General features: G+C 44.0%; 2 protein-coding genes across 2 annotated transcripts; both read right to left on the bottom strand.

Moving 5' to 3' along the window:
* Positions 1 to 4,031: 4,031 nt before the first annotated feature.
* Positions 4,032 to 4,463, bottom strand: LOC127798474 (uncharacterized). Its single transcript, XM_052332059.1, has one exon. It carries the CDS (start codon positions 4,461 to 4,463, stop codon positions 4,032 to 4,034), a length of 432 nt encoding a protein of 143 aa, XP_052188019.1.
* Positions 4,464 to 5,649: 1,186 nt separating this feature from the next.
* On the bottom strand, positions 5,650 to 8,194 carry LOC127797820 (uncharacterized). The gene is made up of 3 exons (XM_052330978.1): positions 6,929 to 8,194; positions 6,186 to 6,542; positions 5,650 to 6,078 (listed from the first exon to the last, which is right to left on the bottom strand). Exons 1-3 carry the CDS (start codon positions 7,344 to 7,346, stop codon positions 5,726 to 5,728), a joined length of 1,128 nt encoding a protein of 375 aa, XP_052186938.1. The 5' UTR covers positions 7,347 to 8,194; the 3' UTR covers positions 5,650 to 5,725.
* Positions 8,195 to 20,523: the final 12,329 nt, after the last annotated feature.

Genomic DNA, 20,523 nt, shown 5'->3' with positions numbered 1-20,523 from the left:
TGAAGAAGACAAAGCACCTATAAAAAATACTTAACGTTGAATATATAGGTTGGTAAAATAAGTTTCACATGAGACTTTTTTTATATATAATGTAGGAAACTCGAGAAATTATTCATTTATAGTCAATTTTTAACTCAATTTTATTTTATCCTCTTCAAATTTCACGATTTGTCTGCTCTATAATCTTAGATGCATGGACAGATTCGTTATGAGCCAAACCTCTAGAGTTCAGCTCCTTGAATAGACACAATTAATTACGCAGACTTACATAAAGACAAAATCGAACCCATAACCTCGCAGTATCCTAAGCTTTGAAATACATGCGATAGACTATTTGCGTTACCCTGAGTGATTAATGTGAGACATTTGGGGAGGGTATTTGAGTCATTTGACCAATTTTTAGTTCTTTTTTTTCGTTCTAAATTTTATTTTCAATTAAAAAATAAAATATGGCATTTGCTTTATAATTTTAATTTGTTTCTAATTTTTTAGTTTTTAAATCTTTCTCTTTTTTTTTTTCTGATGTCCGAAGAAAGTTTAAGATATTAACCTTTGAACAATAATAACGACTTTATTATAAACGAACAACTTTCACTAGGGTTACTTAAAAGGTCATTTATCAATAAGGATGGGATGGTAGAGAAAAAAATATTTTTTTATTTTAATTTTATAATTAAATATGTTATAACATTTTTACATTCTAAAAAACTATGTGGAAATAGCATTTCTACACAAACAAAAGCATGGATTAGTCAATTAGAAAGAGTTGACAAATAATGTATTTGATAATGATTATTCTTTCTTGTGATAATTAATTACAATTCACATGAATCAAAACTATTTAATTGAAACTATTCAAACAGTACTGTAGCTACCATTCACCATTGATTGATTGGTAATCATTCTTAATGTTATATGATTAATAACCTAACCCCAAAGCAACCTCTAGTTGTTGGATTATATATATGTTCCATTGTCCTAACAATCCATGCATGGTCCACAACTTTTTCATGAAAGCTCTTTATTTTTAGACAAATTTATATGTATTTGGGTAATGTTAATTATTGTTTTAGGTAATAATTAAATAATAATAAATGTATTTTATTTTAGATAAAGTTTATTTATTGTATCTTATTTTTAATAATTAAATAAATTTATTTGATTAAATAGTTCAAAACAAGATGTATTTATTATTAATTAATAAAATTATTTGAATGTCTAAAAATAATTAATATGTATTTATAAAGGGTAATGGTTAGCATTGTCCCAAAGTGAGTCTATATGGTGGTTTTTCTTGACTCGAGCTTTTTTTAAGACCTACAAAGGCAAGACTTAGTTTTCTAATCAAACCTCTAACAATCAAGTCAATCTCCATAGTAGTTGTGGAGCAAAGTAAAAATATGCAATGAATGGCAGACCTACCTATCTATTGGAACAATCATAATCATATTATATGAACAATCAAATCTCAACTCATGTGGTAGCCTAAACAAGTGGAGATTTGGGTTGGACTCGGATTTAGTTATCTAGTTCGTGTCTTTTAGTTGAGTACTTTAGCATACCATCAAGTTAAATCCTATCTTAGATCTAGAGTCTCGAGTATCATTTGCCTTGACCTAAATCAAAGTAACACATGTCGCTTCTAGACAATTTCAAGAAAGGGTATTTTTATAATTTTACCCAAAACCAAAATACTCTCCATCAAATATATATACAAAAAAGTTATTTGTCCACTTAGCTGTAACATTTTTAGTGATACTCATATATTAATATGTGATATTTTCTGTTATATCAATATAAATATACAGCACACCAATACAAATTGATGTTGACAAAATCCATCGAGTCTAAAAATTTATTTCGGATAATTAAACTCTGTCAAACACTTTCTCTTTAAAAATAAAAATAAAAAATTGTGCCAAAACACCAAATATTATGAAGAGCATAAGGCCTTGCTTGTCAAAGGGTTTCTCTTTTAAGAACCAAAAAAATTTGTGCCAAAACACCAAATATTATGAAGAGCATAAGGCCTTGCTTGAACACGTAATGAATTTTGAAGTACTATTTTTATATCTCTCTAACCAAATAGGCTCACATTAGAATAACTGGTTAATGGTTAATCAAATTTGACAATTAAACAAGTTTTTATTTTTTACTTTAATATATTTGACTGGAGATTTTGATAATTTTTTAACTATTAGTTTACCACAAATAAAATAAATAATTGAACCTAATACTCTACTTGATTGAATTTTAATTGAAAGAAAAGTATGAACGGAAGACGCCCTTCTTACTTGGCCATCCCATCTTTCTTTATTGACTCCACGTTCAATTGCCATCCAATATATTAATATATGATTGATAAAGTCAAGGATTCTAGTGAAAGCCAAATCAGCAGGCATCCCACCAACCATACCCCAATTTTAAAAAACTGTCATTTTTATATCAAATGATAATACTTTATTTATATTTAATAGAAAAATAAATCTACAATATATATAGAGTGGATTGTAACGCTACAAGTACTTAGATCTCTTGAATATATCAACTTATTTATAATTAAGTGATATTAAGTAGCACTAGTTATAATAATAGTTAAATACGAGACTAACAATAGTAATTATTAAGAAGTCCTGACCCTTAGACTTCGCCACCAGTACTTGATCAATTCTTTATTAATTTGTAAGAAGAAAAGTAAAATAGTAAGGCAAAGGGTATACCTTTCAAACTATAAGTTGGAATGAAAAGATAAGAAAGAAAGAAATTAAGGTTAATTGTATTTGTCTTAATTAGACATATAAAGTACCTTTAACGAATTTATACCATCATTTGGGGGAAGAAATCTTTAAGGACATTATGTCAAAGTTTAACAATAATAGTGCTAATTATTTTCTTTTTTGTTTTGCTAATTACTAGTGTTTTGTCTAAGAAAGTGGATTCACACCCAAACGACGCCCAAGCCAAAAGAAAGAGGGCTAAAAGGTTGTCGGAAGAGAAAATTTATATAAACAAGTCACATGTATATGAAGTTATTAGATAAGTAAGATTGAATAATTGAGATTGAGTGAGCTCACTCAAGAGCATCTCTTGAGACTATTGAGAAATCTTCTCAAGAATTCATACATTACTCGGTCACTATTATTTGGAAGACTCTTTTGGGTCTTTGATATTATCGCCTATAAATTTGAAAAAAAAGCCCAAAATACCCATCGAAGATTGTGATTCTGATCTCTCCACCTGTCAGTCTCCTTCCCCTATAAATAGAATACTTTAATTTCCTCTAGCAACGGTATGCTCTCAACTCTATAGAAATTACAACTCAACGGTATGCTCTCAACTCTATAGAAATTACAACTCTATTGGCTTTTTTGCACTTTATCTAAGAGACTAATTTAAGAATCGGAGAGCCCATGAGTGAGGCTTACCTGCACTGCTAACCGAATTTTTCCTTACAAGTCACTCGTAGATCTTCTAACCAAGACATTCTCTCGCATAAAAAAAATTATTATTATATTTGAGCAACAACAATTAGTTTCAAATCAATCATTAAAATGCATTTAATGCTCGCTATTTTTAGAACTAAATATTTTTATTAATTGATAATAATAAATATATAATACTTTAAAATATCTTATCAATCAATAGAAGTATACAAATGCTAAAAATAAAGCATATAATTAAATACACATTAAGATAAAGCCAAATGTTATATCCAAAAAAAAATTAACAAGTAACTCTCACAATTTGAATTAACATAATGCACACAAATTTATAATAATTTCATTCAAAATTAATAATGAAACTATTATATATTTATATAAAATTATTACGAATTTCTATACGTCACGTCATAGCATTTCTCGTCGGCAAGACCCTCTTCACGGGGGCAATAGTCAACAATAAAAAGAAAAGGAAAAGAAAAACAATGAAAGGTGGTGGGAAAATGAAGCAGATCTGAGCTCTGAGCAGGTCAGTGATCATCTCTTTCTTCACCGTTATATAATTAATTGCTTCAAATTAACTATAATTAATTAAGCGGCCGCAATCTCGGGGATTGTTTTTAGGGCTGAATCTGCATGGCGAGGCACCGCTAAGTGCCCCTCGGCGGCGATCAAGGAGTTGTAGATTTGGATGATCATCTTCTCTTCGTATTCCTTCGCTGCCGCCGCCGCCGACCTCGCTGCGCCGGACTGGTTGGTGGATCCCCCGAAGCCGCTGCTGACTACCCTGGAGTTGCCGAATGTCACCATGAACTTCACGTAGCCCTCTCGCAGTCTGACGAACAACTTCTTCGGAGAGATGATTAGCCGCCGCAGCTTCGGGAAGATCTTTATCCTCCAGCTGAACCTCCTTCGGCCGCCGCCGCCCCGGGCTCCGACTTCCAGCTCCACCTGGCTCCTCCGTCGCCGACGGCCCGACCCCTTTATGGGCTCGTACCCAGCTGATCTCCTGCTCTTCATCATGGTCCAGAACCCCCCCTTCTTCACCCCTCTCGGCTTGCTCTCTGCGCCTTCCATTAACTCTCTCTCCTCACTTTCCTATCTTCCCAATATCCCACCAAGGTAATAAAGGGGCTTTAGCCTTTAGCCAAGCAATAAAATAAAATAAATAAAGAAGGTGACTCAGAAGGTGTGGTCGAGTTATTATTTTAATATATAATCATCAATGCATCACACCACTAGTGTTTATTTTTTATTCTAAACAGTTGCCGTAATGATAGGGCTTATCTTGCTTTAAACAAATAAATATTATTATAGTTATCGTCGGGACAAAAAAATATAAATATTTTAGACTTGTCACATCACATGTTGTGTCGCGGAATGGAACAAATAACCATATTTCTGATTGTTTAGTCAAAATGGGCAGCAATTATTTGATGTTATGATAAGAATTTTTTAAGTGATTTTACTATTTCTAGAACGACAGCATTACATCATCTAATCACTGGGTTTACTGATAAGAAGAAGTTTTAACCAGTTGTTATCCATGCATCCACAAAATACACAGTAGCTAGTCACTGGATCATAAACAACAACAGTTAGTGGTCAGTGGCAGGCAACAAGTATTGATGCACTATATATATATATATATATAGCTAAGTTGCTTCTATATGTAAACTTCGATAAGGGGTATTTGTTAATCAAGATATGAGTTAAAAAAGTTAAGATATGAGATGCATTTCAGATTTCTATCTTTTCTAACATGTTTGTTAAGTTTATCTAATTACTTTTAAAAAAATTATTAATGACCTCTTATCTAGATCTTTCAAGATATACTTATCTCTCTTACATTCAAGATAAGCATATTTTAGTTTTTATAAATAAGAAAAAAATGATATTTGTGTCATCTAGTACATTTTAAAAAATTTAACAAATAACTTGATAAAAATTTTGAAATGCTTCCCAACTTTATTTTAACCATTCCATATCTTGATCCGAAAACTATTTCAAGTTTATCTTGATACTCCCTTTATCTTACTCATTTTAACAAACGATACCTAAATATATAGATGGGTCATCCATGTAAGCATCTTCTTGGATGATTCTTCTTGCCCGAATTTCAATGTTTATGTCATTAATTATATTAAAAGAGATAAAATTATAAGTTAGGTCTTTGGATTTTGTGTAGAACGAAAATCGAACTCGTAACTCAGCAAATTAACACCGACATATTATTTATCCAATCGCTTAAACTATGCTACAGAGGCATATAAGTATCTTCATCTTCAGTGAATCTTCTGTCCAAGCTTGGAAAAAATATGGCCAAGGAGAGAAAAGAAGACGCCAAGTAAGCAAACGAGCCAGGACAGGCAGTGGAAAGCCCAATCCTGGAAGTTCTTCTTGGGAAGATGGCTTCTGTCGGAGATGAGTAAAGCCCTGTAAATTGCTTCGCAGAGTGCATAAGCTGTGATAGGATCCGATTCATCCGCCAAGAATCCAAATTCCGTCAGGCAAACAATGTCGTACACTCCACTGGTCTCCGATACGCCCAGGTGCTGGCAGATTTTCAGCCGGGAATCGATCCTTTCCTCCGTTGATAACTTGTCGCCATGCGTCAAGATCAGGATGGGGTTCTCGTCTGCACCCACGAACAATGTGTTGGTTGAGATTGTCTTGAATTCAGATTCAGTTAATCGGATACAAAGCATTATAAGTAACAATGGAGGTATATATGTACACACTTACTGCATCTCTTCAAAGGGGGAGAGCAGAAGAGCTCTTTGGTGGCCTCCAGTGGCTGCTTATCGCCGACTTTCAGAGCTTTATGGATGTCTGAAACGTTTGCCACCACCATGACGCAGGTCACTCTTCTCCTGGCGAACTTGGAGGGGAAGGAAGCCATCTCCGATTCATGCTCGCCTGGTTGGAAGCAGGGCTGCTTGTGACGAACTCCTTCGCTTAGCCATTCCGAGAGCTCTTCGGTGCACTGGTACACGCGATCGTAGTCGAAGCCTCTTGTATCGTACACGCAGAACCCGCTTCTCATCGATCTCAACACGTTGTGTTCCTCCATGAACCAGCTTTTGGGATCAAACCCGCTTCCTGACCATATATATATATATATATATATATATATAGGATTAGTTAATTCATCAAAGCTAACAAATTCCGAAGATTTCTGTTCTTAAAGCAAGTCGAAGGGAGGATGGAGAGACTCAGAGTTTGATTACTGGGAAGTTGTCTATTTGTCTAAACTTTACATCTTTTCAGACGAATAGTCATGCCTTTACAAGTGAACTAACAGAGATGTCTAATTGAAAAGATTCTACTTTTCTAACAGTCACGACCATTATGTCTGTGTGGAAAATTTTGATGAAATAGCAGCAACCATCTACTTTTCTGCCACAATATATACATTAAGATCTAAGATATAGTTAGCTACCAAAGAAAGAATGAAGAAGAGTGAGATGGTTGTGATTCTGTGTTACCGCAAGTGGCTTGGGGGAAGGGAATGAGGCCGGAGCGGCCGAAAACGCTGTACATGAGGTTGACGAGGGAGCTCTTGCCGGCGTCGTGGAAGCCCGCCAGTAGAATGGTGCTGACAGCCGGGATATCCATGGCTTCCTTGCCGATGCCGCCCGTGGGCACCCAGAAGTCGCCGGAACGGTAGGTGAAGAGCTTGTGGCGGAGCTCGTCAAGGCCGGCCGGAGCAACCAGGGCCAGCCTCTCCATTTCTCTGAGGAGCTTGAGCGTGGGCGTGAGCTTCGACAGGCTCTGCGGCACCAGCTCCGACTTCAGCCTGGCGCACTCCTCAAACTTTGCCGCCGATCGCCACCAGCAACAGTAAGCGAGACCATCTTCTTGGGCGGAGGCGGCATCGTTGGCCACCGGCGCTTGATCTTTCATGGTTGATTGATGGCGTTTCTTCGGAGAAGGCAGTGCCGATGGGTGGATCCAGAAAACACAGACTGTTCGATTACTTGTTTGTTGGAGTTAATCATAGGAAAACGGGACTTAAAAGAGGGTTCTAGCTCTTCTTGTCGGCGTTCGGCCTGACGGGAATGCATTGCATGTGAGTTTACCTCATCAGAGAGCAATGATTGCCCTGTCGCCACAGGGGAAAGTTCCGAGTGGTTTCATTCACGCAGACGCAGCACCCAGCAGCCTGCAGGCTCATCAGGGCAATACTAGGGCATGCAGGGCCGTGGCCTTACGTCCCAACCGTACTGTTTCTAACGTTCATTATCCCAGCAGTCTGTGGTCAGTTGTACTTCTTTAGGCTTCTGTACTCGCTAAGACTGTCATGTGTTCCTGACGTGGCAGTTTTCACACCGCCAATTCAAAATGTAACTGAGATACCCAATTCTTTGCTTTGTCACCTTGTTGTCAGATCTATTTCCTATATATTATTTGTTTTTAATTTCATTCAAATTAAACAAGCTTAGTTAGGGCATATATTTTATTTTACAATTTGGATTATAGAAAATTATTTGTTTTCTAAAGGTCTTTCGGTTATTGCAAGTGGGTTGGGATCAAAATCTTTATATGTTAATCTAATGACTTGAGAATAAAACTAAATTGGGATATATATGCTCCTACTTGTATGGAGATACCGATGTATGCATCTTCTTCTTCTTTTCTCAAATATATTGGGTTGAATGAAGGCATATATAGATGATATCACGGGTGATCTCAAGTTTGCACTTTTACCCATAGAATATCAATGGGTGTGGGTGTTTTTTCTGTGTGTTTTCATTATCATGTTTTTGGCCATCCTTTAATTATCCCTATGTCTTTAAGATTTCTTCTTAGCCTTAGCCTTAGCCTTAGGATGATATAAGGATACAGCCCAAAAGAATAAGCCTATTCCTGAAACTCACAAGGGAAAAGGTGATGCTTATGTTCGAAGGTAGGCAGTGGGCCGGTGAGCATATATAATAATATCAAAGAATATGCTAATCGATTTTAAATCTATTCTTGTCACACCAATTGTGATGGAATTATCGATGGAGAATAGATTTTGTTCTTTTATAGACGAGGATATAAATAATCATTCTCTTAAGAAATTAAATCTTTTTTTGAAATAAAAATATATCGATGAGTCAAAGATAAATATTGAGAATAAAAGTAAACGAGATCATGGGAGAAGAATGATTCTATATCTGACAGAACAAATAACTTGAGATATATTCTTGTTAAATTCAAATTCAAATTAAAGAAATAAAAAAAAATACGATAGAAAAAGTTCAAAAGGGTTCTAATGATTCAAGGCTCGTGCTTACAAACCCAGCTTGATAATGCTACTCTTATGCATATTTTAATGTAAATATGATAGCATGTTAGCTTTGTTTTAGAGTTGTTCATTGTTGATTTCTCTCTTGGTTTGTTTAGTGTTTTTTTTGTGGTTGCCCGAGATATGTACTAACTTTATAGTTTTTTTTGTCAATATACTCTTATTTTCAAAAAAAAAAATAATTTTTTAACTAAAAATAATAAAAATTATTTTCAATTTGAAGAAATTGTAGCAAGGAAAAACCCCATATTTTTCACTGCACCATGGTATTGTTTTAGGTAGGTCTTGTTAGACAAACAAAACAATTAGCAATTAACAAGTTTTTAATGAACACAAAAATTTGTTCGAAAGCTCAACTTGTTTGTTAGGATAATGTTTGTTAAAATGAATAAAATAATATTACAACAAGATAAAATTTGAATATTTTTTGAATCAAAATATGAAATAATCAAAATAAGACTGAAAAAAATTTTAAAATTTTTATTAGTCTATTTGTTAAATTTTTTGGAATACAATAGAGAACATATAGGGTTTTTTTTTTCTTAACTGTAAAGTTTAAAATAAATTTATAAAAGAAATAAGAGATAAATTTATTTAATAATTTTAAATAAAAAATTACATAATTTTTTAAATAAATTTAATAAATATAATAAAAATATTTTTATCTAAAATACTTTATATCTACTGTTGTTCAGAAAGGCAATTTTTTTTTTTTTTTGTTAACGCATCATCATGAACACCTCCCGTATCTTGGCCCCACAATTCTTGCGGGAGATGTAAATAAAAGTACCCAGCAACCAGTTCAACCCCTAACTTTTCTCCATAAACGTGAGGGTGACCTAGCAATTTTTCAATTTTCAAGATTACCCTTGTTATATGTATTTCCCGCATCACCCCGCATGGGCCAGACTCGGTCCGATAGACCGGCCCAATCACCCAAGGCCAAGAAGGCCCGGACGACCTCATCAAGGAAGGTCCAGCCTCCACCAAAGATCCGAAACTCGTAAAGCGAGCATATGGCGAGCTCCCGGTAATCCCCCAACGAGCTCGGAGCAATCGACTAACGAGCTCCTGAAATATCCTCCAGATCGCTGGCCCATCCAGGTCGCTGGCCTAAAACCTCCAGCTCGCATGAGCGACAAAGCTGCTGAGAAGTCAGAGGTAGGGTCCGATCACTTTATCTGTAACAGCACATGCCCCTTGTAATGAGGATCCCACTCCTGGTCTTGCGAAGGCGGTAAGAACTGTTTGTCCCCTATTATACAAACACTGTATTTTTATATATTATCTAGATTGTAAAAGCCCCTCAAGATAAATGAGAATCAAAGAGACCATGAGGGGCAAGGAGGACAAGAAAAATAATAATCAGATACCGCCACTCTGGGAGAATAATCAGATGGCGGCCGTGGACTAGGCATCGTTCTGGCCGAACCACGTAAAAGATTCTGGTGTACACGCTTGGAACTTTGGGGGGAGGGGTTTTCTTCCTTCCTTCTCGGTATTTTTGGATTGACTCACCGCGGCCCAAAACGAATCACGGTCGGCCGAAATCAAACGTCGACATTTTGGCGCTAGAGGAAAGGACTGCTCTGATCAATAGCCATGGCTAGAGGAAGGAATACTAGAAGTTCCGAGACGGCGGTCGACCCACCTGAAAATCACCACGACCGACCACGAGACTTACCACCAAATGGAGGACCCATTGCCCCGACAACCGATACTCCTTTGTCGCCGCCCGCAGGAGACGCTCCCGGCATACCACCACGGGTCCCTGTCCAGCCTACTGTCCAAATCACTGGGACAGGAACGATCCGGGACTGGCAGCAGCGTCAGGAAGCATTGGAGAATACGGTAATGCAACTCGCTGACGCGGTCAGAATTCTGGCCCAAGCTCAAGCACGGGCTGTCCACGACCCACCGGCGTCGCCTCGCAGGGTCCGCCAATCGCGGGAGGAGAGACACCCACCCGCGGAAGAAGATATCGGGGATAACTATCCGTCCCCAATTCACCGCTCCCCAGTCCGAGAAAGAAGCAGGCGATCGCAAGCCCAGCAATCAGTAGGACCGGACTCAACTGTGGAAGAGCTGTATCAAAGGGTGCGACAGCTAGAAGAACGACAAGGAGTCTGTAGCCAGAATAATGGCCGTGGGGATAGGACGCCGTTCGCCAGAGAGATTGAGCTCGAACCCCTGCCCCGGAGGTTTAAGGTCCCGAGCATGCCACAATATAATGGGGTTAGCGACCCCTATGATTACCTGGATGCGTACAATGTGCAAATGGATCTACAGACAACCAGCTCGCTGGCTAAATGTCGCGCCTTCCCAGCAATCTTAGGAGACATCCCCCGAGCTTGGTTCAGGAGCCTTCCGCCTCGTAGTATCAACAGCTGGGAAGAGTGCCAACACAGGTTCCTTAACCAATACAGGGCTCTAAGGAGGCAGCTCGCGCCACCTTGCCACCTCGCCACCGTATTCCAGAAAGCAAACGAGCCACTAAGGGATTACATCGCCAGGTTCAGGCGCGAGGTGAGCAACGTCGAGGATCCCTCGGATGAAAGTATCCTAACGGCGATCTCCGCCGGCCTCCGAAAAGACGGAAAGCTCTACGAGAGCATCTACCGAACCCCGGTCAAAGACCTGGGGGAATTCTATGAACGAGCTTCCAAGGAAATCCGATGGGAAGACGCCTTCGGGACGAAGAAGCCCGTCGGGTCGAGAGAAGAAGCTGGGGGCTCCAACCAGAATAAGAGAAGGCACAACGGAGACGCCGAAAGAGAAGCTCGGGGGGAGCGCTCGAGCAATGAAGTGTTCAAGCAAGCTCGGAAGGCAGAGGGAGATGAGCGACCTCATAGATCACAGCGCTTTGACAGCTATTGTGCCTTGTCAAACCCCCAAGAAAGGATCTTCGCCATCGAAAGGAACAAAGAGGAATTCGGGAAGCCCAACCCGTTAAGAACCCCAAACAAATTCTGAAACAAAGAAAAATTTTACGCGTACCACAACGAGGCGGGTCACAACACCTCGGAATGCTGGGCCCTAAGGGACGCCATCGAAGATCTGATAAGAAGAGGTCGCTTGAAAGATTACGTGGTGCGGCCGACTAATCAACCAAGCCAGCCGCCGGTACAACAGCAGCCTCCCACCGATGATGACCAATCACCGGCTGTACGAACCATCTACACGATCCATGGCGGGCCCCACCTCGCTGGATCCTCCCACAAATCCCGCGACAAATACATACGAGAGGCCAACCATGTCTTGCTAGCGAGATCGGGCGAACAGCCGGTTCCCGCGAAGCGGCCTAGGGGTAACCCAATCCCAGAGAAGATGTTTTTCTCGTAAGAAGACGCCAGAGACGTCCATTGGCCGCACAACGACGCACTCGTTATACGAGCCCAGGTCGGCAACTCCGAAGTGCGAAGGATAATGGTGGACACGGGCAGCTCGGTAAATGTAATGTACAGAGCATGCTTCGATCAGATGGGTTTGGGACCGGAACAGTTGAGTTCGTCCCCAGAGCCACTCTATGGGTTCACGGGAGACACAGTGATTCCCGTCGGTCGGATCAGCCTTCCCCTCACCATCGGGGATGCGAACCGCCAGGCCACTACTTTGGCAGAATTCCTAATAATTGACTGCCCCTCAGCATACAACGTCGTACTCGGAAGGCCGGCGATGAACGACCTGGATCTAGTCACCTCAACCAGGTCGCTTACGGTGAAATTCTCGACCCCCGACGGTGTAGGGTGTGTACGAGGCGACCAGCACCTCGCAAGACGTTGCTATGAGGACACCCTGAAAATGGGAGCAAATGGAAAGAAAGTAAATATCATCGCAAAAGTCAGCCCGCGATCAACCGGCCGATGGGAGGACCTGGATCCACGCGAGGTCGACTGCGAAAAGCCCACCGGTCCCATGGAAGAGCTCGAAGATATCTCAGTCGGCGAGGCAAACGAGGAAAGGCACCTCAAGCTAGGCAAGAGTTTAGCCCCCGAGGTAAAATCCCAACTTACAGATTTCCTTAAAGCTAACCTTGATGTATTCGCATGGAACCACGAAGATATGGTGGGAATCGCCCCAGAAGTCATGTCACACAGGCTCAACGTAGATCCAAGCTACAGGCCAGTGCGCCAGAAGAGGAGGCCAATGACTCTGGAGCGTTATACCGCTCTTAAAGAAGAATTGGACAAACTCTTGGCGAATAATTTCATCAAGGAAGCCCACTATCCGGTCTGGGTGGCCAACCCGATCCTAGTAAAAAAGAAAAACGGGAAGTGGAGGACCTGCATCGACTTCACCGACCTGAACAAGGCCTGTCCTAAAGACAGCTTTCCCCTCCCCAGAATCGATCAGCTCGTGGATGCAACGGCTGGTCACCGCCTCCTCAGTTTCATGGATGCCTATTCAGGCCACAACCAGATCCCCATGAACCCCACGGACCAAGAGCACACCTCGTTCATAACCGACCGGGGGCTCTATTATTACAAGGTCATGCCCTTTGGATTGAAGAATGCTGGCGCGACCTACCAAAGGCTGGTCAATACGATGTTCGAAACACTGATCGAAAAAACCATGGAAGTATACGTTGACGACATGCTGGTAAAATCCGAGCAAGTGACGGACCACGTTTCCGATCTAAGAGAAACGTTTGGAGTCCTCAGGAAATATCAGATGAAGCTCAACCCGCTCAAGTGCGCCTTTGGTGTAGCCTCTGGAAAATTTCTTGGGTTTATGGTAAACAACAGAGGCATTGAAGCCAACCCAGACAAAATTAAGGCTCTGCTCGACATGAGGTCGCCCATAAGAAAGAAGGAGGTGCAAAGCCTCAATGGTCAGGTCGCGGCTCTGAGCCGTTTCATTTCAAAGGCAACTGACAAGTGTGCCCCGTTCTTCGAGCTTCTAAAAAAGGAGAAAGACTTCAGATGGACAGAAGAATGCGAGTTCGCATTCCAACAACTAAAGGAGTACATGGGGCGGGCCCCACTGCTCGCCAAACCTAAGGAGGGAGAGAGGTTGACCTTGTACTTAGGAGTATCCCAACAGGCTCTCAGCGCAGCCCTCGTTCGGGGGGAAGAAGGGGTGCAGCACCCCATTTATTACGTCTCCAAAAGCCTAATCGATGCAGAAACAAGGTACGCACCAATCGAAAAATTGGCTTACTGTCTAATAGTGGCATCAAGGAAGCTGCGACCCTATTTTCAAGCTCATGAGATCGAAGTCCTGACCAAATACCCATTGAAACAAATCCTCCAAAAACTGGATACCTCAGGCCGTTTACTAAAATGGTCTATTGAGCTCGCTCAGTTCGACATAAAGTACAAACCAAGGACGACGATAAAGGGTCAAGCGTTGGCAGACTTCATTGCCGAGTTTACTGGGCCAATTGACGAGGAGTCGAAAAACCTGAAAGGACCGTCCTGGGAACTATACGTCGATGGATCATCGAACGAACAAGGAGCGGGAGCCGGGGTTATGCTAATAAGCCCCGAAGGTCACAAAATCCTCTACGCCCTGAGGTTCGGTTTTTTAGCCACCAATAATGAATCCGAGTATGAAGCCTTATTAGCAGGACTCCGCCTGGCAAAGGAAATACGAGCTGAATTCTTGGACATCTTCAGCGACTCTCAACTAGTTGTCAACCAGGTGCGGGGAGAATACCAGGCCAAAGACACGAAGATGGCAGCATACTTACAGAAGGCAAGCGAACTTTTAGCCACTTTCGAAAAATATGAAATGCATCAAATCCCCCGTTCCCAGAACTCTCATGCGGACGCTCTGGCTCGCCTAGCAACTGCCCGGGACGCAGAATTCTTGGGGGACATACCTGTCGATTTTTTGGCCACCCCGAGCACGGAACAACGAGATGAAACGCTACTGATCACGGTGCCCCAAAACTCATGGATGACCCCCATCTTGGAGTATCTGCAAGACGGGAAACTACCGGAAGACAAGTTGGAAGCACGTCGCCTGCGAGCTCAAGCCGCCCGATATTGCATCTACGATGAAAGACTGTACAAGAGGGGATTCTCAGCCCCACTCCTGAGGTGCATTGAAGGCACCGATTGCCAGTCTGTGCTAGAAGAAATTCATGCAGGCCACTGCGGTAATCATGCAGGGGCACTCTCTCTGGCACAAAAGGCCCTCCGACAAGGGTTTTATTGGCCCACCGTAAAGCAAGATGCCATAGAGACGGTCAAGAAATGCGAGAAGTGCCAAAGGTTCGCCAAGGTTCCGCGAGCTCCGCCGGCTTACCTGCAGCAGATGAGCAGCTTTGCCATTTGGGGCATGGATCTAATCGGGCCGCTGCCCACGACTCGCGGAGGATGCAAACATGCCATAGTGGCAGTTGACTACTTCACCAAATGGGCAGAGGCCAAAGAGCTCGCACAGATCACCAGCGCGAAGACACAAGCTTTTACATGGGATAACATAATCTGCAGATTCGGAGTGCCACAGCAAATAGTAACGGACAACGGAACCCAATTCACCAGCGAGCAATTCATCCAATTCTGCGAGTCAATGGGGATTCAAAAGAGTTTCACCGCCGTTGATCACCCCCAGGCCAATGGGCAGGTCGAAGCAGTCAACAAAATAATCAAGCAGACCCTGAAGACAAAGCTTAAGGCTAGAAAGGGGGCCTAGGTGGATGAACTGCAAACAGTGCTATGGACCTATCGGACAACAGCCCGAAGCAGCACTGGAGAAACCCCATTCTCGATGGCGTATGGGTCGGAGGCTATGATCCCCGCTGAGAATAAAGTGGCCAGCCACCGAAGGGCCACCTTCAGCTCAGATCGCAATAACGAGCTACTGGCGGCTAATCTGGACCTGCTCGAGGAATCAAGAGATGTAGCTCGCGTGAGAATCGCCATTTATCAACAAAGGATGGCACGATACTATAACAGGAAGGTCCGAATCCGACGTTACAACATCGGAGATCCGGTACTACGCCTAATACTGCCAGGAGCACGGGCGGCAAGCGATGGCACCTTAGGTCCTAACTGGGAAGGTCCATTTATCATCAAAGAAAATTTGAATAACGGAGCATATCATCTGGCAAACATGGACGGTCTCCCTCTCCCACGAGCTTGGAACGCAGAACAGCTTCGTCCTTACTTCAGATAAATGTAATCGTTCTTGCCTATGCTCCGTCTTTTTCATTACGAATGACTTTCATGATTCTGGTCAGAATTTATGAACTTTCATTGCACTTTATTCTTATTGGTATTCGATTGAATGCCCCCGTAACGAGGGGTCGAGAAGCCATGGTTTGCGAGCTGAGGCCTAAATAACCTAGCCGCGGCGCTACAGTCAACGGCTTAACCGAGCATTCACCTTGGTCCCTCCCTCGGGTCGTGGTTTGCGAGCTGAGAACCAATCATCTTGACTTTACGTCATGGTTTGGAACCTACTGAGCAACCGCTTCCACAAGTAACCCCGAGCTTGGGTTCGCTAGCCAAGGTCCTTTTATCTTGGCTTAAAGCCTTGGTCTGCAACCTACCTGGGTGTTCCCTCTCAGTTCAAATAAAACTTGTAGAAGCCACTGGGTGTTAGCTGAGGCCGTAACGCGACCTACCTGGACACATATCCCGGCCGTACAAGTCAAATGAAATAACAAGCCATGGTGTGTTAGCTGGGGTCACTCTATGACCCGACTGAACATATAACTTGGTGGTACAGGCTGCGCTTTCACTAGCTGGGGTCCTCCTATCTTGGCTTAAAGCCATGGTCTGCGACCTACCTGAGTGTTCGCTCCCAATTTATTGAAAACTTATTAAAGCCTCAACATGCCGGCCGAGGCCATGGCATAATCTCATACCCTAGGAAACTTTGCGTATTGGACCCTATCATCTGAGGTCCGTCTTAACTTGGCTAAAAATAAAGCATTCGCGACCTACCAGGCACACGCCCTATAACGAGCTTCTCAGCCACTACATGTTAGACAAGATCACAAGGCCATCCGACTTTACATATATCTCGGGAAGGCTCTCGTTATTTCGTCAAAATATGCCGAACGGGGTTTCCTGGAAATTGCCTAAGTATGAGTGTTCGCGCTGATTATTACAACTATCATCAACGAGCTAGTTAAAGAGCGTTAGTCTACGAGCTGATAAAACTCTGGATCTACCTGGACCTATGTTCGAACAGTTCATTATCAAGTTACATACTCAAAAGTTTCTTATCAGTGAACCTTTCAAAAATACGGGAGCTTTGTTGAAGAGATTTTCAAGTTATACCATGAAGAAGTTACTTTCAAGTCATGATTCAAGAATCGTCATGCCAAAACCTCGTCAGAGTTAACTTGAATTCGCGAAGAAATCTGAGGCAACGTGCACAAAATGCCAATTTTTATTATTAGATGAAGCTCACGTTACAAAAAAAAAAAAAAAAATACATGTGGGAATCCTAGCTAAGGGGGGCGTTCGGTTCTGCAGGATCAACCTCGACAGGGCGAGCTTCAGTAGGTAGGGTCGGCTGGAGATCGACCTCGACAGTCCCGGCTGGGCAAACCTCGGCAACCTCCACAGGAGGCTCCTTAGCAGTCTCACCAGGCTGAGCCGCGGCGACCCCGGATAGCTCGGCCCCGACCTGAGGAGCTTGCGTTGCGACCAAAAACGAGTCAAGGGGACTGGCATCATCAGCATCCTCCGCGGCCTCGGCAGCATACCGAGCCACCTCCTCGACAGCCTGCGCACCAAAGAAGGAGAAATCCATCTCAGGATGGTTCACCCAAAGGGTGTACAGAAATGCCGAGCAGGTGTCGGATCTGGTCTCCCTACACGCCGCGTCCATCCGCTCTCCGACCTCCGCCCTTATATCGTCAATGGTCCTCTTGGCAAGCTCCTCGCATCGGACGGCACGATCATCCGCCCGTGTCCGCTCCTCCTTCACAGCCCTAAGCTCTGCCTCGGTTGATTTGAGTCGCTCCTCAGCCCTCCGCAACTCCGCCTTCGCTCCATTTAGCTCGCCGGTGAGCCCGGAGTTGGCTTGCTCCCACATGTTCTTCGACCTGCAAAGCTCCTCGTCGAGATCTTTATTCTTCTGGATCTCCATCCTCAGACGCGTCAAGCAACCCTCCACCTCCTTTTGAGTGGCAAGGAGCTCGACCTGGAGATCTTTCTTCTCGTCCGAGAGCTTCGTTATTTCGGCCTTTTGGGCGTTCTTCTCGTCCTCAAGCTTCGCTATTTCGACCTGACGGGACATGCTCACCGACTGAAGCTGCTCCTCAAAATCTTTGTACTGAGCTCGGAGCTTCACGGCAGCAAGAGAAGTCTGCAAAAGAAGAAATGTTAGCTCATTAAAAAAGTAGGCTAAGAAACCGAGGTACGAAGAATTCCTACTTACCACCAGGCTGTGACGGGCGACAAAATCACAAATGGGGATTCCCTTTAACTTCGGGTCGTCGAGGGGCTTCGAGTTCGGACCCAGGAAGTCGGGCACGGAATCCAGGAGGGGACCAACAAAGACCCCTTCTGGCAGGGCCTCCACGGCACGCTTCTTCTCACGGACCCTGACCCGTTTGGCCCTGATATCCTCCCCCTGTTGCAGCTGGTCCGATCTCTGTTTCGAGCTGGCGGCAGGAGCGTCTCGAACCTCCACTGCGACCTCATTCCCACGGGCTCCACTCGAACCATGGTCTCGGGAGGCAGGGGGCCGATGCCCCAGCTACAGATGAGCTTGCTTTGACTGTTGGGGCTGACGGGGCAGTGTTCTTTGCCGCTGCTCCTGCTGCCCCCCCCCCCCCCCCCCCCCCCCCCCCCCGCGACTGTTGGGTTTGCTGCTGCTAAGGGCGTGATTGCGGCTGCGGCTGCTCCGACCTGCCATCCCGCGAGCTATAGCTCGGGGTTATGGAGGACGTAGTGCTCGACCTCGCCCTATGACGCTTCGGTTGGAGGAGCTCGAAATCAACCATATTATCGTCTTGGTCGGCTTCCCCTCTTTAACTGTTCGTCTCAGCGAGCTGTAAGCCGGAAGGGAGAATCTCCGCACCCAAGTCCCTGAAATGATCTCCCTCGATAGTCTCGGTGCCAAGAGGAGGGGCGAGCTCGTATTCGCGAAGTAGCTCGTCCGAAAGTTCAAGAATTTCCGAGCTCGACTCCGCAGCCACAAGTTTGCCAAGGATATCAGTCTCCTCGGCCGATAAAATCGGTTTCTTCCCCCTAAAATCTGCATCAAAGCATGAGCAAGTTAAAACAAGCACTCTCGGAACAAAGGAAAGATTTATGAGAGCTCATATTCTCTTACCAGGGGTCAGTGCGAAGCTACAATTCCTAAGTGGAGAAAGGGAAGGGCAAGACACGAAGAACCAACTGGACTTGTAATCGCCCACGTTGGACTTCCCCTTTGCTTTACCCTGAGGAAGGGCGGCCTTGTAAGGAGAAGGACGAGCCGCTAGGTAATACAGCCCGTCCTTGGCATTTTTGAAAGAAAATAAAAATCTTATCAGTTTTGGCGAAGGGAGAGGAAGTTTGTTTATAAGGAATAAAACGGCCAAAGAAGTAAGTTGGGCATACGAATTCGGTGTTAGTTGGAAGGGGGCGAGCTTGACGTCGTTCAAGAGGGCGATAAGGTACGGGGCTATTGGGAACCTAAAGCCAGACTCGAGGTGTTGGGGGCTAATAGCTATGAAATTGGCTGGCGGGTAGGCTGCATGGGAGCTCGAAGCAGGGATGTATATTCGGCAGGTCCTGGGAAGACGAAACTCCTGAGCACAAGTCACCACCTCGTGAAGCTTGGCCTTGGACGAGAATCTCTTGAAGACCGCAAGATCAGCACTCCCACCAGCGATCTGATCTTGAACCTTCAGCTCGGTTTCCCGAGAGGTCGGGACGGCGACCTCCCTGCACCCCGAGCTCGCACCCCCAAGATTTTGGCCCTCCATAATGAGACAATCTTCGGAGCTCGAAGTGTCATTTTCTCCTACGATATAATTGCAGCGCTTTTGACCTGAATTTCCACGGTGTTGGTCGGACATCTACAAAGGAAAAGAGAGAACAGTCAGGTCGCAAGTCGCGAACCAGACCTCAAGAAACTAGAAGAAAAACCCTAAAACGTCCCCTAGGTCTTCCAGGCCGAGCGCTTCGCAAAAGGGGTACCGCCTAGGGCGGAGGGGTTGCAGCCGCAAGCCCGGTGTTCCATGAAAAGCTAATCCTAAGGTCATTGGACCCAAAGGCCCAGCAAACGACAAACCGAATCGTGCCGTTTCTCCAAAAATGAGAACGACATCGATCGACGAAGCCAGAGAAACCACCGACGGCTAACCAACGGTGGACGGCCTCACAAGAAGAAGAAGAAAGTCACGACAAACTTACCTAAAAGCTGCGCTTGACGACTGAATGGGGACTCGTACCAAGCACCGGACGAGAACGGCAGACGTCTGAAAGCACGGCGATAATGGAGGCCTCGAGAGAGGAAAGAGAAAGCAGGGAGGCAAAGGTTTGAGGGAGTTTCAAAATAGCGTGAAAGAAGAAGCGGGTGGACACTCCCCACTATTTATACTGACGGCCTGGTCCATCCCAACCGTCGGATCAAATGACGACTTATCACATGCTCCGCATCCAGCGGCCGCACAACAGCTTGTGGGTCCCACGAGTGTAATCATGCGCAGAAATGGGGAGGGGGCGCGCATTAAATGCGCTGCCGACAAAGCGTGCTGCGTGGAACGACGAGACTTAAGGTGATTGGGCAGAAGTCGGAGGGATGGAAGAACAGCTGGCACGCGTCAGTTCCCAACACGAAGATCGTGCCGCGAACTGGGGGGCTTATGTTATATGTATTTCCCGCATCACC

The sequence above is a fragment of the Diospyros lotus genome, chromosome 3, assembly GCF_014633365.1.
Source record: "Diospyros lotus cultivar Yz01 chromosome 3, ASM1463336v1, whole genome shotgun sequence".
NCBI classification, from domain to species: Eukaryota; Viridiplantae; Streptophyta; class Magnoliopsida; order Ericales; family Ebenaceae; genus Diospyros; species Diospyros lotus.
Note: the sequence above shows the minus strand (reverse complement) of the source record. Positions and strands in the feature narration are given on the sequence as shown.